The 14,238-nt window shown below is 35.1% G+C and overlaps 1 protein-coding gene across 6 annotated transcripts in view; it reads left to right on the forward strand.

The window, feature by feature from the left end:
* Positions 1 to 14,238, forward strand: part of LRRC7 (leucine rich repeat containing 7) — a 550,569-nt gene that overhangs the window by 522,261 nt on the left and 14,070 nt on the right. For 5 of the 6 annotated variants that reach the window (XM_019837223.3, XM_019837219.3, XM_011284940.4 and 2 more), the window contains one exon: positions 10,247 to 10,321. In XM_019837223.3, the coding sequence (XP_019692782.2) occupies positions 10,247 to 10,321 (75 nt within the window). The remainder of the gene's footprint in view (positions 1 to 10,246; positions 10,322 to 14,238) is intronic. The other variant, XM_019837221.3, reaches the window with a different exon arrangement.

The following is a 14,238-nucleotide window of genomic DNA, read 5'->3' on the forward strand; positions in this document are numbered from 1 at the left end:
GTCCTTGGAAGTCAGCATGTATTCTCCATTGAACCTAGATAATTAGAAGCAGACTGTACACAGTGGATTGCTAAGCAATTATATAACTTCTGCACTAAGGTATCATTAGAGTGGTGATTCTGCCAGTGGAAGAAACCACAATAATCTCTGCCTATTTTTAAATGTACATGGGATAATAATTCATGATTGCAAAATTCAAATAGTTGACCAATACAGTTTCCACTGGATGTTGTTATAAAGAAGAGACTGGATTAATGGATGACTGATACTGTATTGTTGTAGTGACTTCGTAAGTCAGCCCAAGACTCTGTAGATGAGTGAATTTTAAATGATGCGTTCACATAGTTCATCATTCAGAGACTGCTATCCCTCCTTGCCTTATTTAAGGAGGAAGGGTTAAGCACCTAAAGTTTAAAGATATTAAAGAAAACTCTTAGTCACTTTTTCTATATATTCTAAAAGTATAGTACTGAACAGTCCCACGAACACTCATCTAGTCATAGTATCAAAATGAAAGCTATATTATGGATATCCTCAAAATACTTGATATCAGGAAATACACATACTGGGGCACTGGGACCAAAGAATCACTTATTCTCCACCATTTCATCATAATACCCACATTCAATTGATGCCATAGAGTCCACCCATATTTCCACGGATTTGGGCAGTCTGTATGTAGACACAGAAATGAAAAAATGAAAAATTTAAAAATGCTTTAATTTGTCTACAGTACAGGTGAAGTCCCAAGCCCAAGAAAAATATTGTAAACATGGCAAATGTGAAATATAATTGCCAAGAAACCCTAAATAAATGTTCTGGAATTTCAGAATAAATTATCATATTCTATCCTACGTCACTTCTAAAAGATTGACTCCAGATGCCAAAACAGCCTGCAACAGGACTCAACTTTACACTCTTCCTTCAACACCTAGAAAAACAATGGGATTTTTTCTTTGTGTGGAGATGAGTACTACATCAAACGAAAGTTTTTATATGATAAATATTAAGAGAAGATGTATTCTATGAGCAGAATCAAAGCATTTACTTGATACCTTTACTCAGGAATAATAATACTCAGAGGCACACTGGGCAGTGGCAAGTTAGAAAATGCACAAGAATAATTTTCCAGGTTTGCTTAGATTCATGGCATTGGGTAATTGGTAAACAAAAAGATTCAAAAGATACATTCTTGGCCTATGAAAAAGGTACATGCCATTGTCTGTTTCTTGTCATGTATTCTTCACAGATATAAAAATCAAGAATAGCAAACACATTTGTCTAGAACTCCACATAGCATGTGATTTATATTTACTACATAAATATTAAACTGCATATAAAGGGGCACCTGAGTGGCTCGGTTGGTTAAGCGTCCGACTTCGGCTCAGGTCATGATCTTGCGGTTTGTGAGTTCAAGCCCCACATCAGGCTTGCTGATATCAGCCTGCCAGTGCAGAGCCTGCTTTGGAACCTCTGTCCTCCTCTCTCTGCCCGTCCCTTGCATGTGCTCTCCCCCAAAAAATAAAATAAAATAAAATAAAATAAAATAAAATAAAATAAAATAGAATAAAACAAAACATAATACATTCTGGTTTCAAATGTGTGCAACTGCAAAGCCCTTTTTCTTTAACGTACACTTTCTAAAAAGTTACACAGATAACAAATGAAAACATTAACATATATAATTTCAAATAATATAGCAATATAGAGAGACAAGAAAAACAAAAACAAAAACAAAAACCTTCCTTGTCACTCCACGCTATACTGCCAATGCACAGCCTTGGCCACTTCATCAGTCAGTGTGTCAGGAATTTACAACTGTATGCCTTCCAGACATTTACCACTGGCCTTTTTGACCTCCTGAGTTCACTGCCATCTCTGAACAACACTTCTAGCAAGGTCTAACTATACAACGATGTGTTAGCCATTATATAAAGCCAAATTAAGTCTAACAGAATCATAGTTTGACTGAATATAGCTTACAAAATAATTTTTCACTTAAAAAATGTTATTTTAGCATAAATGACAGAAAAAGTTTTCACTGAATTCTTCACTTTTCACTTCATTATTTTGAAATGGACAGTGTCAAAAATTATACCATCAAAGGGGCTTTGAGGAAGTCTGCAGTGATGATAATCAGAAAGCTGATTACCGATACTATTTTAGGAATTGCTTCAAAGAAGAATCCACAGGCACCTACAGTAACCTACTCCTATTTTTAATAGTTTCTACTATTTTATGCCATATAGGAAGCTGGAAATAGAAGCCACGAGAGGTCCTGACAGAATCAGTAAACTGTAGGAAGCTCAGCAACCCAAATATTCAGTAGCAGTTGAGGTGGTTTATTAAATATAGACTTTAAAGAATTCATAAAATAAAACAAATGAAAACATGTTTTTATTTTCTCCAAAGAGGCAAAAATCTGAAAAGACAGTGTGTGAAGGAGTGTCATGATTTGTCTTTAAGAGAAAATATGAAAATCAAATGAGAGAAACCTTTTTTAAGCTCAGGAATTTTACCAAGAAATGAGCAGGAAGCAAAGGTACTTTCAGTCACCATGGACAGACAGCCCAGAGATGTTTCACTGTTAGTTAATAATTGGAATACTGGAACAATTAATAAATGGAAAATTAGGGGTTCCTGGGTGGCTCAGTCAGTTGGGTGACCAAGTTTGGCTCAAGTCATGATCTCACAGCTCGTGAGTTCGAGCCCCATGTCAGGCTCTGTGCTGACAGCTCAGAGCCTTGGAACCTGCTTCAGATTCTGTGTCTCCCTCTCTCTCTGTCACACACTGTCTCTCTCAAAAATAAAAACTAAAAAAAAATTTTTTTAAAGAGTAAAATTATAATTATAAGGTAATTAAAGCCAAATATAATTTTAACCCATATATTCAGAAAAGAATACTTCATGATGATCAGCATCAAACCATAAAAAGATTCTAGTAGTTAATTTGTCATTTCTTAAGGAATCTCAAATAAAGGGGAATAAATAAGTTATTTTGGATGCTTTTAGCAAATCAGAAAAGCAGCATCTTGAAATATATATATATATATATATATATATATATATGGCTATAATATAAATAGCTACGTATATTATGTATATATATGTTATTTGGCTACTAAACATATATATTTAGAATATATATTTATATACCATCTATAGTGGTATTTATGTATATTTAGTATGTATAATACAGATTTTTAAAAAATTTTTGGCTACTAAACAAACCCTTAAAATGACCTCAAAGAAGATACAAGTCTAAAGAGCAAACAATGTGTAGTTCTTCCTCTCCATTATAGTGCCACCAGGATGTTTGTAATCATGTAGTTAATTTCTATGGGTTTTACCAGTCTCTGTGTTGCTCCAATGAATTATTAGTAATTTTTTTTACAAATGAAGGCGAGTGATTTCCTTTTTAATGTTTATTTAAAAACTTGTGAAAAGGAGTTTGGTGTTCCTTTAAACATCTGTGCGGAATATTTTTGTGAAATTTTTAGTGGACTTTGGTCAGTTGTAGCATATTTATATCTCTGTTTTTTTGAGGCTCGTTTTCTAGGCTTCTAAACAATGATTTCTGTTTATCTTTTATGGATTTTATATTTCATTGTTTTGTTGACTTAAGTTCATTCGTACACTGAAGCATCATATTCAGCTGCTAATGCCTCTTTTTCTTCCTCTCACCCTTCCCACTCTCCTTCAGTTTCTATGACCATGGTATACATTTCTTGTCTTGGTACATATAGATTCCTCAGTTGTTAAGGGGTAGCAAATTGTTCAAAGCCAAAGATTTGATACTCAGCAGTTAGTCTTAAAATATTTTATGATCACAATCCTGATTCATACTGAGGAAAACTATTGATAATAATACCTTATCCTTGATGTGGCACGTCTTCCACTAATCACAGGGGTTAAATTTAGTCTATTTTATATGTGTAATGCTGTTTCTATGAGCCACATCCCAGCTTCATATTAACTTGGTCCAACCCATGAAAAAAAAATTATTTGCCCTTTTTTTGCAAAACAAAAACAAAAACAAAAAAACTTTAAAAGCTATTGAATCTATACCTGTGTTTGCTCTGAGTCACTTTTTCCTCCAAAAATACTTTTTGAACTATCTTAAGTATATGAGAGCATAAAATACTATATTCTATAATATTTAACCAAGGTGTTCTGAATTGTAATGGTAATAGTATGCAATTTTTATTTGAGATATGGCCTTCCTAGAAACCAATTTCTTACTGTCAGCTAGAGCCAAGATTTTTCAGAATTTTAAAGAAAAACATATTTCATAAATTGAAGTTATAGTTCCCTTAAGACAAGTTCTATTTTGGGGTCTACATTTACAATCGCTGAGACTGTCACAGTCATTCACCTTCATCATTAAAAAGCCATATAAAGTTCCTTTCTCCTCTAAAGTTAGAACGTTCAATGTTCACCTTGTAGACTAACTTTCTGAGTCCATTAAAGTTTATGTCCAGAGGTATATAGACTAGGTAACCGGTAAGACAAGGTCTGATTTTAACTCCATGAAGAACCTCCCATACTCGCGACTTTTCAAAATTACTTGTGAAAAGTAAAACTTTTTTAAAAACCCATTCTGGGTACTTTTAGAAAAAAAAAAAAGATTTATGACTTGCACAAAGAGTGATTTAAAAAAAAAATGGGGAATAAAAGTGAAATGGCAACAGGTTCACCTATTAGTAGCATCTGGCCAGCCCTCTCTAGATTAGCTCTGGTTCAAACCTGTGGGGGTCCCTCTGTGATGCATGAGTCCAGGGAGGCTGTGTCTGACTCAAGCACACCCAGATATTGGTGTCTGAGGAAAGCAAACATATATTCTTCAGAAAGGGCTGCAGCACATATTTTGTGGCTCTGTTGTGAGATGCTGTCTAGAGGGGAAAGTCATTATGCTGGTCGGGAGATGTTACACATTAGAACAACACACTCAGAAATGCCATAAGCCAGTAACTAGACTCTAACAGCTATTACTACAAAGAGCTAACACTCCTGACTTGGAGCTATGAAAGGAAGTAGCACCTGAAAGTTACTAAGAACCATCAGAAAGCCCTCTAGTTGGCACCCATGTCCACTACTGAGAGTGAACAATAATTGGAGCCATTATCACTGAGAGCCACCACTAGGAAACCACAGATGAGATAGCAGAGACTTCCCAGCTCTCTTCCTGTCCTCTTCTCTAAACAGGAGATGCAAATCCTTTTATCTGATGGGCATTCAAGAGAAAGATAACAAATGTTGGCCTTTTAATATACTCCCAATTGAGGGTAAAGAAGAATTTTCAGACAATCAATCTAGTACAATTGGAGACTCAGGAACTCTCAATATGGGTTTTACTGGCTACAAAGACCTTGGATTGTAGCTCAGATTTCAGACTTTCAATAATTATAATAACATTTATTGATGTTACACTGAGTGCCATGCACTATTCTAAGTATGTTTGCATGTATTTACTCAATCTAATAACTATGAAGTACGTGCCATTACCATGCCCATTTTACTGATGGGGAAAAGATAAGTACACAAAAGTTAACTAACTTGCCCAAAGTCACCAATTAATGAATGGTAAACATAAGCTAACTCTAGAGCTATGCTCTTACTCACTTCTTACACTATGGGGAAGGCAGAAAAAAAAAATGGCCCCCTAAAGATAGCCACATCCTAATTCCTAGAACCTGCAAATATGTTACATTACATGGCAAAGGGACTTTGCAGGTGAGTTTAAGTTCTGGACCTTGAAGTAAGGAGATTATCCTGGATCCAGGTGGGCCCAGTCTAATCATGTAGGTGAGAGAATCTTCCTTGGCTGTGGTCAGAGGGACATATGAACATAGATAAATGGTCAGAGAGATGAACAATTGCTGACTTTGAGGATGGAAAACGGGACAATGTGTCAAGAAATGTGTTCATTTACTAGAAGCTGGAAAAGGCAAGGAAACAGCTTCTCCCCTAGATATTCCAGAAAATAATGCAGTTGTGCCAAAACCTTTGTCTTAGCCCCATTAAGACCTGTTTTGGACTTCTAACCTACAGAGCTGTAAGATAATAAAATTGTGATATTTTAAGCCACTAAGTTTGTGTTAACTTGACAGCAGCAGCAAAAATACTATATATACAACCTTGTTGAAAAAGAGTTACTGAGGCATTTCCCTTCCTTGGGCAAAATGGTCTTGCTATAACCTTAGGTATATAGGTTGTTTTGCTTGTTTTGAATGTATTACATGATAATTTGTACCACATTTATCACCAACCAAATATTACAAGAAGCTAAACATACTTGGGGCACCCAGGTGGCTCAGTCAGTTAAGAGTCCAACTCTTGATTTCAACTAAGTTTCATTGAGTCTGAACCCATGTGGGGCTCCGTGCTAACAGTACAGAGCCTACATGGGATTCTCTCTCTCTCTCCTCTCTCTCTACTTTCCCCCCTCTGCTTGCACTCTCTGCCTCTATCAAAATGAATAAATAAACTAAAAAAAAAAGAAAAGAAAAGAAAAGAAAAGAAAAGAAACTGGACATACTTTAAATCTTGCAGCAGAGTTATAAAATAGATAATGCCATGATGTGGATCCTTGATAAATACATGATGGTTTTTTACCAAACAGTAGGAAGTTATTACTCTAACATTTAGAATACAAATAGTTTGATTCCTTACCAAATTCTGTCATCAGTGCCAAAGTATTCTTTGAAGTCTCAGATAAAATGAATTTGTTGAAAAGATGAATGACACATTACTATAATGAGATTTCCCAAAACTGCATCAAAGTCATCAATATTCATCATAGCAGAGGCCACAAAATGGGTTCAGAGTTATTTTTTTTTTTCCTATGGCTGTATTTATGTACATAAATAGAGTGAAAAATCAGGGCACTGGCCTTTGCAGGCAATCTTTTTGGAAACATTCCACTTACACAAATAATGAATGCCACAGAGCATTATCAAAGATAACACTCATTGCTATCTGTTTCAACTAATGTGGCAGTATGCAGCCTGATCAGACATGTATGTATATGTAAAGGAAAAAAAAATACTATAACAGTGAGCACTAACAGTTAACATACAGTGTAGTAATGGTTTCAGGGGTAGAATTTAGTCAATCAATAAATTTCATCAACTAAGAAACTAATGTTGATTTAAATGTTTTAAAAGGGAGGGGCACCTGGGTGGCTCCGTCGGTTAAGCATCTGACTTTGGCTCAGGTCATGATCTCACAGTTTGTGAGTTCCAGCCCCGCCTCGGGCTCTGTGCTGCCAGCTCAGAGCCTGGAGCCTGCTTCAGATTCTGGGTCTCCCTCTCTCTCTTTCCCTCCCCCACTTATGCTCTATCTCTCTCTGTCTCTCAAAAATAAATAAATGTAGACAATTCTTTTTAATTTTTGAAAAAGGGAAAAAGTAAAATGATTTTAAAAAAGAAATATTAAAGCTTTAGAAAGCAGCAATAAATGCTTTGGAAGACTCAGGCCACCATAAGGGTAAGCTTCAAAGCAAGTCTTCAGAACAGTGATTGAATCCCACAGAGCTTTGTGATGGATGAAATTAAACCTGTCATGTACATTACACTTGTATTCTTTCAGCAGTCAGGTTGTGGAGCATTACTATTTCTCCCAACATTGCAGATACAATACCCATAATTTAGCTCTTATGGTCTGGATTCATGCAAACATTATTAAAAATGGCTCCCATAGAATAAGCTGAAGAAAGGCAATCAAAATTAACTAGGAGCCCAGACTTTGCTGGGATAAAGTAATATTCAAAACAACTTCACCTCTGGCACCAAGAGATGTAGTGGCTTATTTTGGGTAACAGTGACAATCTGCCTGTTGCACAGAGACCCCGATGGCAAAGAGGGGGACTACCAGAGGGACCAAATGCAGTGTCCTGGACTGATGGCATGAGTGCTATATGCCCAATGTGTACAGGGCTGTAAAAATTATATTTATTTTCATGACCAGTGCCATTCACTGGTCGGGTGGATTAACCATCATGCCTTATTTTACTTTCCTTTTCAACCAGTTTTCTTATTCCTTTTGAATTGACCATCTGTACAACTGAAGCTGAGCACTCTGTCACTCTGAACAGTGACATTATTAACCTATTTTTTTAAGTTTTATTATTATTTTCTTAATGTTACATGTAGGACATAATCATTATAGAAAAATTAGAAAACACAGAGAAGCAAAAAAGGAAAAAATATACATTATATACATATATGAAGTGTCATTACCCAGTAACAACCACTGTTAATGTTTAGGAATATATCCTTCCAGATATTTCCCACATAAATATGTATATAAACATGTTTCAGCAAAGACAGTATCATAGCATAAGAATAGCATCACACAGTATAATGTTTTATTGCCCGCTTGTTTCACTAAGCACTAGTGAACTTCTATGCCTGCCATTTAGGACTTCGTTTTTAATGACCACATATCATACTACTGTATGAGTTTACTGTAATTTAATCAATTCCCTGTCATTAGACTTTTATGTGTGGTTGGTATTTTTATTATTACAGATAATTCTATGATTAATGTATTAGTAAATGAATGTTGCCACTTGTCCAATTACTTCCTTAAGATAAGTTCTAGAAGTTGAATTACTGGTTAAAAGTTATGCAGTTTTCTAAAGATCTTGATGACTGTCTGTTGTTCCATCTTTAATTTTTTTTTCTTTAACATTTGTTTATTATTGAGAGACAGAGAGACACAGAGTGTGAGCAGGGGAGGGGTAGAGAGAGAGAGGGAGACGCAGAATCCGAGGTAGGCTCCAGGCTCCAAGCTGCCAGCACAGAGCCCGATGCAGGGCTTGAACTCACAAACTGTGAGATCATGACCTGAGCCAAAGTCAGCTGCCCAACCAACTGAGCCACCCAGGCGCCCCTGTAGTTCCATTTTTAAATGGGAAAGAAAACTGCTTAAAATCAGAAAGATAAAAACCATTCAAATGCTTTAAATGAATAATTCATAAAGATATGAAATGCTAAATAAAAACACACAAAGATGTATTTCAATTCAGGTCTTTTTGTTAAACCATCGCACACACATATAAAGCTAATGGGCTTAAGGGAGAGTTATCAAGTTTACAAATCAACAAATAAGATGATTTACTGAATAACAGGCAATGACATTAAAATATTATCTTCTATTCTATTAATACTTCTTAGGAACAAAAAAATAACGGTATTAAGGTATAATTTGTATACGTTAATACATATTTTTATATAAATTATTTATATTTTTAATTTTTTTATAATTCTTGTTTTCTTGACTTTTACTATATTGTGAGCTCATTGAAGCCAAAAATTATATTCTGTGTATCACTATAACACTAGCAATCGAAACCTAGCATATGGTAGACATTCAATAATGCTTGCTTTATATACATGATCAAGAAAATTATTTTGGGGGCGCCTGGGTGACTCAGTCGGTTGAGCGTCCGACTTCAGCTCAGGTCACGATCTCGCGGTCTGTGAGTTCGAGCCCCGCGTCCGGCTCTGGGTTAGATGGCTCAGAGCCTGGAGCCTGCTTCCGATTCTGTGTCTCCCTCTGTCTGCCCCTACCCCGTTCATGCTCTGTCTCTCTCTGTCTCAAAAATAAATAAACGTTAAAAAAAAAATTTAAAAAAAAGAAAATTATTTTGATTTTTTGTAAACTAAATTAATCAATTTAGGGGTTTTGTAACTATGTGGGTAGAAACTTTATGCTTGGAATTTTTTTATGCTTAATTTGTTCATACACGTTTTATATTAAAATTCCCAGTAACGTACAAAGTAATACTGATTAAAATAAACCAATATTTACATGTAATTCTGATAAGGTTTTTAAAGTGTACACAGATTACAACCTATCAAATAGAATACATTTTCAATGAAGAATACCTTAGGACAATTTCAGAATTATATGGAGAATGGCTTAGTACCATATTTCAAACTATTTAAGAAAGCGATTAAGACCATGCTATGAGATTAATTTATAAATTATAAGTGTATTTTAAAAACAAGATATACCTTTGTTATCCAAATAAGATGTTGCATCTCTCAAACTTGACTTGAACAGTGGTACCTTGCTTAAAATGCTGTAATAATCTTTGAAGCTTACACATGTAAACTGTTTCTAGTCTGTTTTCATTGTTTCTAGTCTGTTTTCATTGTTTCTATGTGAATGAAAAATTTTTTTTAACTAGGGCTAGTTCTTGATAATAATCCTAACCTCTGTTACTTCTGACTTATAGGGTATCTTTGTTACTAGGGTTCAGCCTGATGGACCAGCATCCAATCTGCTGCAGCCTGGTGATAAGATCCTTCAGGTAAGAGAGATAAAAAGCATTGTTTTCAAATGACAACATAAAACAAATATGTATCCATGTTATTAAGTTGAATGACTTGAATTAAATGATTGGCAATAAGTCCTTCTCACATTTTTTATTTGCCTTTATTTGGGGAGGGTTGAGAGGCAAGTCAGAAACAAATTCAATCTCATATAATTCCTTACATTCCACGAGTTGGCATATGGTAGATGGTCTGCATATTTTTGTTTATATGAATACTGTTATTTGGTAATGGAAGAAGAATTGAGACATACAAGAATCTATGCATAGCTATCAAATATGAGTCATGAGGTACCAAAATAGGGTATCTATGTGACTTTGGATGAGGAAGAAGGGACTCGTCCATATTTAATTCTCAACAGTAAGCTTATTACTGTTTGAAAACTGTGAAACACATGGTTATATCTCCCTCCTCCCCCTTCTCAGATGCTTGAACAAGCACCTATATATAAGATGACTTATTAAAATGTACTGTCTGAGAGAAAGGATTTTTTCTCTAACTTAAAGCTCTGTGGAACAGAAAAGGGTCACTCCAGTAAACAGCTAAGTAAATGCTTGGTATAACCATTTTGCTTTCTTTGTTCCTCTCTCTGAATTCACTTCTGCTTAATTATTTCCTACATTGCAAAGAAAGGGACTTAAGTATCATCAGTTTATTTAAGCTTCAGTATTTTGACTTATGACCCCAGAAATTTCTCGCTATATCACTAGGCGGAAGTATCTTTCATCACAGATATTTAAGCATTTGGAGCAATTATGAAATGGTTCAACATAATCTATCAGGACACTGGGAAGAAAAGACATGTCAGAAAGGATCCTTCTAGTTTGGCTCTGCAAACATTTACAACAATGCAAGGGCCCAATACAACTCAGCTCTGAGGAGATCTTCTATCTATTTACCAAACACTTTCAAAAAGTTATAGGAAAGTAGAAACCCTATATAACTATATATACATATATTTTAATATTTTATTCCCAGAAATATTTTTTATTTTTTTTATTTTTAAAGTTTATTTATTTTGAGAGAGAGAGAGAAAGCACAAGCAGGGGAGGGGCAGAGAGAAGGAAAGACAGAATCCCAAGCAGGCTCCACACGATCAGTGCAGAACCCGACGTGGGACTCGAACTCACCAACTGTGAGACCTTGACCTGAGCAGAGATCAAAAGTCAGATGCTTAACCAATTGCGCCACCTAGGTACCCCAGAAATATTTTTTTTAATGTACTTATTTTTGAGAGAGAGCTTGAGTGAGGGAGGAGCAGAAAGAGAGGGAGATGGGATCCAAAGCAGGCTCCGCGCTGAAAGCACAGAGACTGATGAAGAGCTCGAACTCACAAACCTTGATATCATGACCTGAGCCAAAGTTGGGTGTTTAACTGAGTGAGCCAACCAGGTCCCTGCTCAGAAATATTTTAAACTAACTAGCAGGATCATGAAAACTCAAGTTTTCAAAAAATCATAGTTCTCTGAAAAGACTATGGGTTGCTCCGACCTGTAGCATTGTCACAGTAGAAACAGCATCCAACAGGTTTGAGTCCAGTCCATGAAGGCAGAAGACCAAGCCAGCAGCTGATCTCTAGAGTTAAAATATTGAAACAAAATAGACACATAAAATAATCTAAATTTATTTTTGCCATTTTGTTCTGTAAGTTCTATATTTTTGGATTTCCTAACTAGCCCTTTGATCTTAAGCATTTTATATCATGTCTATGGGACTCACAACTATGTGTAGAATGAACTGTGGTTTATGTTATATCTAAGGTCCTCTCAGCTTAAATATTCAACTCTTCAATGATTTTATAAATTTCGATGGAAAACAGTCAAGAATAAATTAACAATGTAATTTCCTAACACTTGGTAAGTGCTACTGTTTAGCAAAGGAAAGGGCTAGTTTTGTTTTGTTTTGTTTTGTTTTGTTTTGTTTTGTTTTTTCTCTACTGAATTTCAAACAATTATTTTGAATATCTGAGCCTGAAAAAAATGTAGGCAGTTAATCTCAGATCTCTGATCTTCAGAATGCCAGGCTGCTTAGAGAAGTCTTCCATAACTTGAGATAAGGCGAAGAGTTGTCTTCATTCATGACAGAGGTAGCAAAAGAAAGATTTTTCTCTCTGGATTCAGGAGAATCCAGATATAATGCATAATATATGTTTATGTTACATGCTAAAATGTTACATATCCATATATCTATAGGTAGGTGATAGATGATGATGGTAGATAGATGGATAATCAGTATAGATGGATACAGATATACTGAATAAGGGAAATGAGAAATCAGTTAGTGTCTAGTCTCAGGGTTAGAATACTCTTTTCTAGCTGTGCAATTCTAGAAGACTTATATGTAGGAACATGGGAGTTTAGTATTTCTAGTCCTTAAGAGGTATACAGCAACAGCAAAGTGCACTAAGGAATCATTTCCTAATGCAAGAAGTAGGAAGGAATCATAAACCCAATCTGTTAAAAGCCAAAAATCTGCAGAAGAGCTGCACCCGGGTTAGCTCTTCTCTCCACAAATGACTATGAAAGATGTAACATTTTATTTTTTGCTTTGGAACTCATTTGTATCAAGTACAATAAAATCAAAATTCATTTTCAGCAAAAGAAAAATGCACATAGACCTTAATCAAATGAATTACTATATTCACAGTTTTACTCATACTAGTTAAAAAGCAGACGTGGGTTATACTTTCAGAAAGAAATAGGAGGATCTTTGCTCCTTACTGGAGCAAATTTATTTACAAGCCTTGTTACCAATGTAACAGCCTAGAAAATCAAGGTAAAAGGAACAAAGAAATAAACAAAAATCAACAAATGAGCTCCCTAAGTGATGGGAGTTATTGGGTTTGATCTAACCCAACAGCAAATAACAAAAGAGATATTAAGTAGCAAAAAAGATATACCTTTCCTAAATCTCCACCAAACCCCAAATTTATTATATAAGAGCTGTCCCTTTCTTTGTCTAGAACTTATTTTACCCACTATTCTCTTCTTACTCTGCTATGGGATCAGGAACATGTCATAGGAATTACATGAAGAGGTGTGCATTAGAGGATGATCTTAATTAAAATATACTTGCATGATGTTTCTGACATTTCACTGTTCATTTTCCCAGAATAAATACACTATAATTAATGAGCATATTCAAATGACCTACTGTGTTTAGTGAGTCATGTTGCTTTATGACCCTGTTAGATGACAAGCTACCATCATGCTGGGAGACTTGAACCCTCCCAACCTCATCTTCCTACATAAAGTCAAATCCTACAGGAGTGAGAGAGAACAATAAAAGCACATTCATCACAAAAAAATTATTAGATTAAACCATGTGAATTTGCCAGTATTTGACCATTTTTGAAGTAGTGATTTTGTTGGTTTAACACCATAGTTTCTTTTTTTTGTAACGTTCTTTCCAGTTAAAAAAAATTTCAATCTAACTTATTATACATTTTAAATGTAAAATATGTTAAAATGTAGAAAATGTAGGGGTCTCTGGGTGGCTCAGTTGGTTAAGCATCCAACTTTGGCTCAGGTCATGACCTCACGGTTTGTGGGTTAGAGACCCACGTTGGGCTCTGTGCTGACAGCTCAGAGCCGGGAGCCTGCCTCGGATTCTGTGTCTCCCTCTCTCTCTGCTCTTCCCCTGTTTGTGCTCTGTCTCTCTCTCTCTCTCTCTATCAAAAATAAATAAAAACATTAAAAAATTTTTAACTATAGAAAATCTATTAATTATAGTTATTCTGTTGAAAAATGAATACACTAGAGAAAATAATATATTGTACTTGATAGTTAACATGGTTCACAGTTATAGCATAATGCTCATTTAAGTATATTACATATTATATTTATAAGTATAATATTCTACTATATGACCGTAGTCAAAATATTCTCTTCATTTG

Source organism: Felis catus, chromosome C1 (assembly GCF_018350175.1).
Source record: "Felis catus isolate Fca126 chromosome C1, F.catus_Fca126_mat1.0, whole genome shotgun sequence".
Lineage (NCBI taxonomy): Eukaryota > Metazoa > Chordata > Mammalia > Carnivora > Felidae > Felis > Felis catus.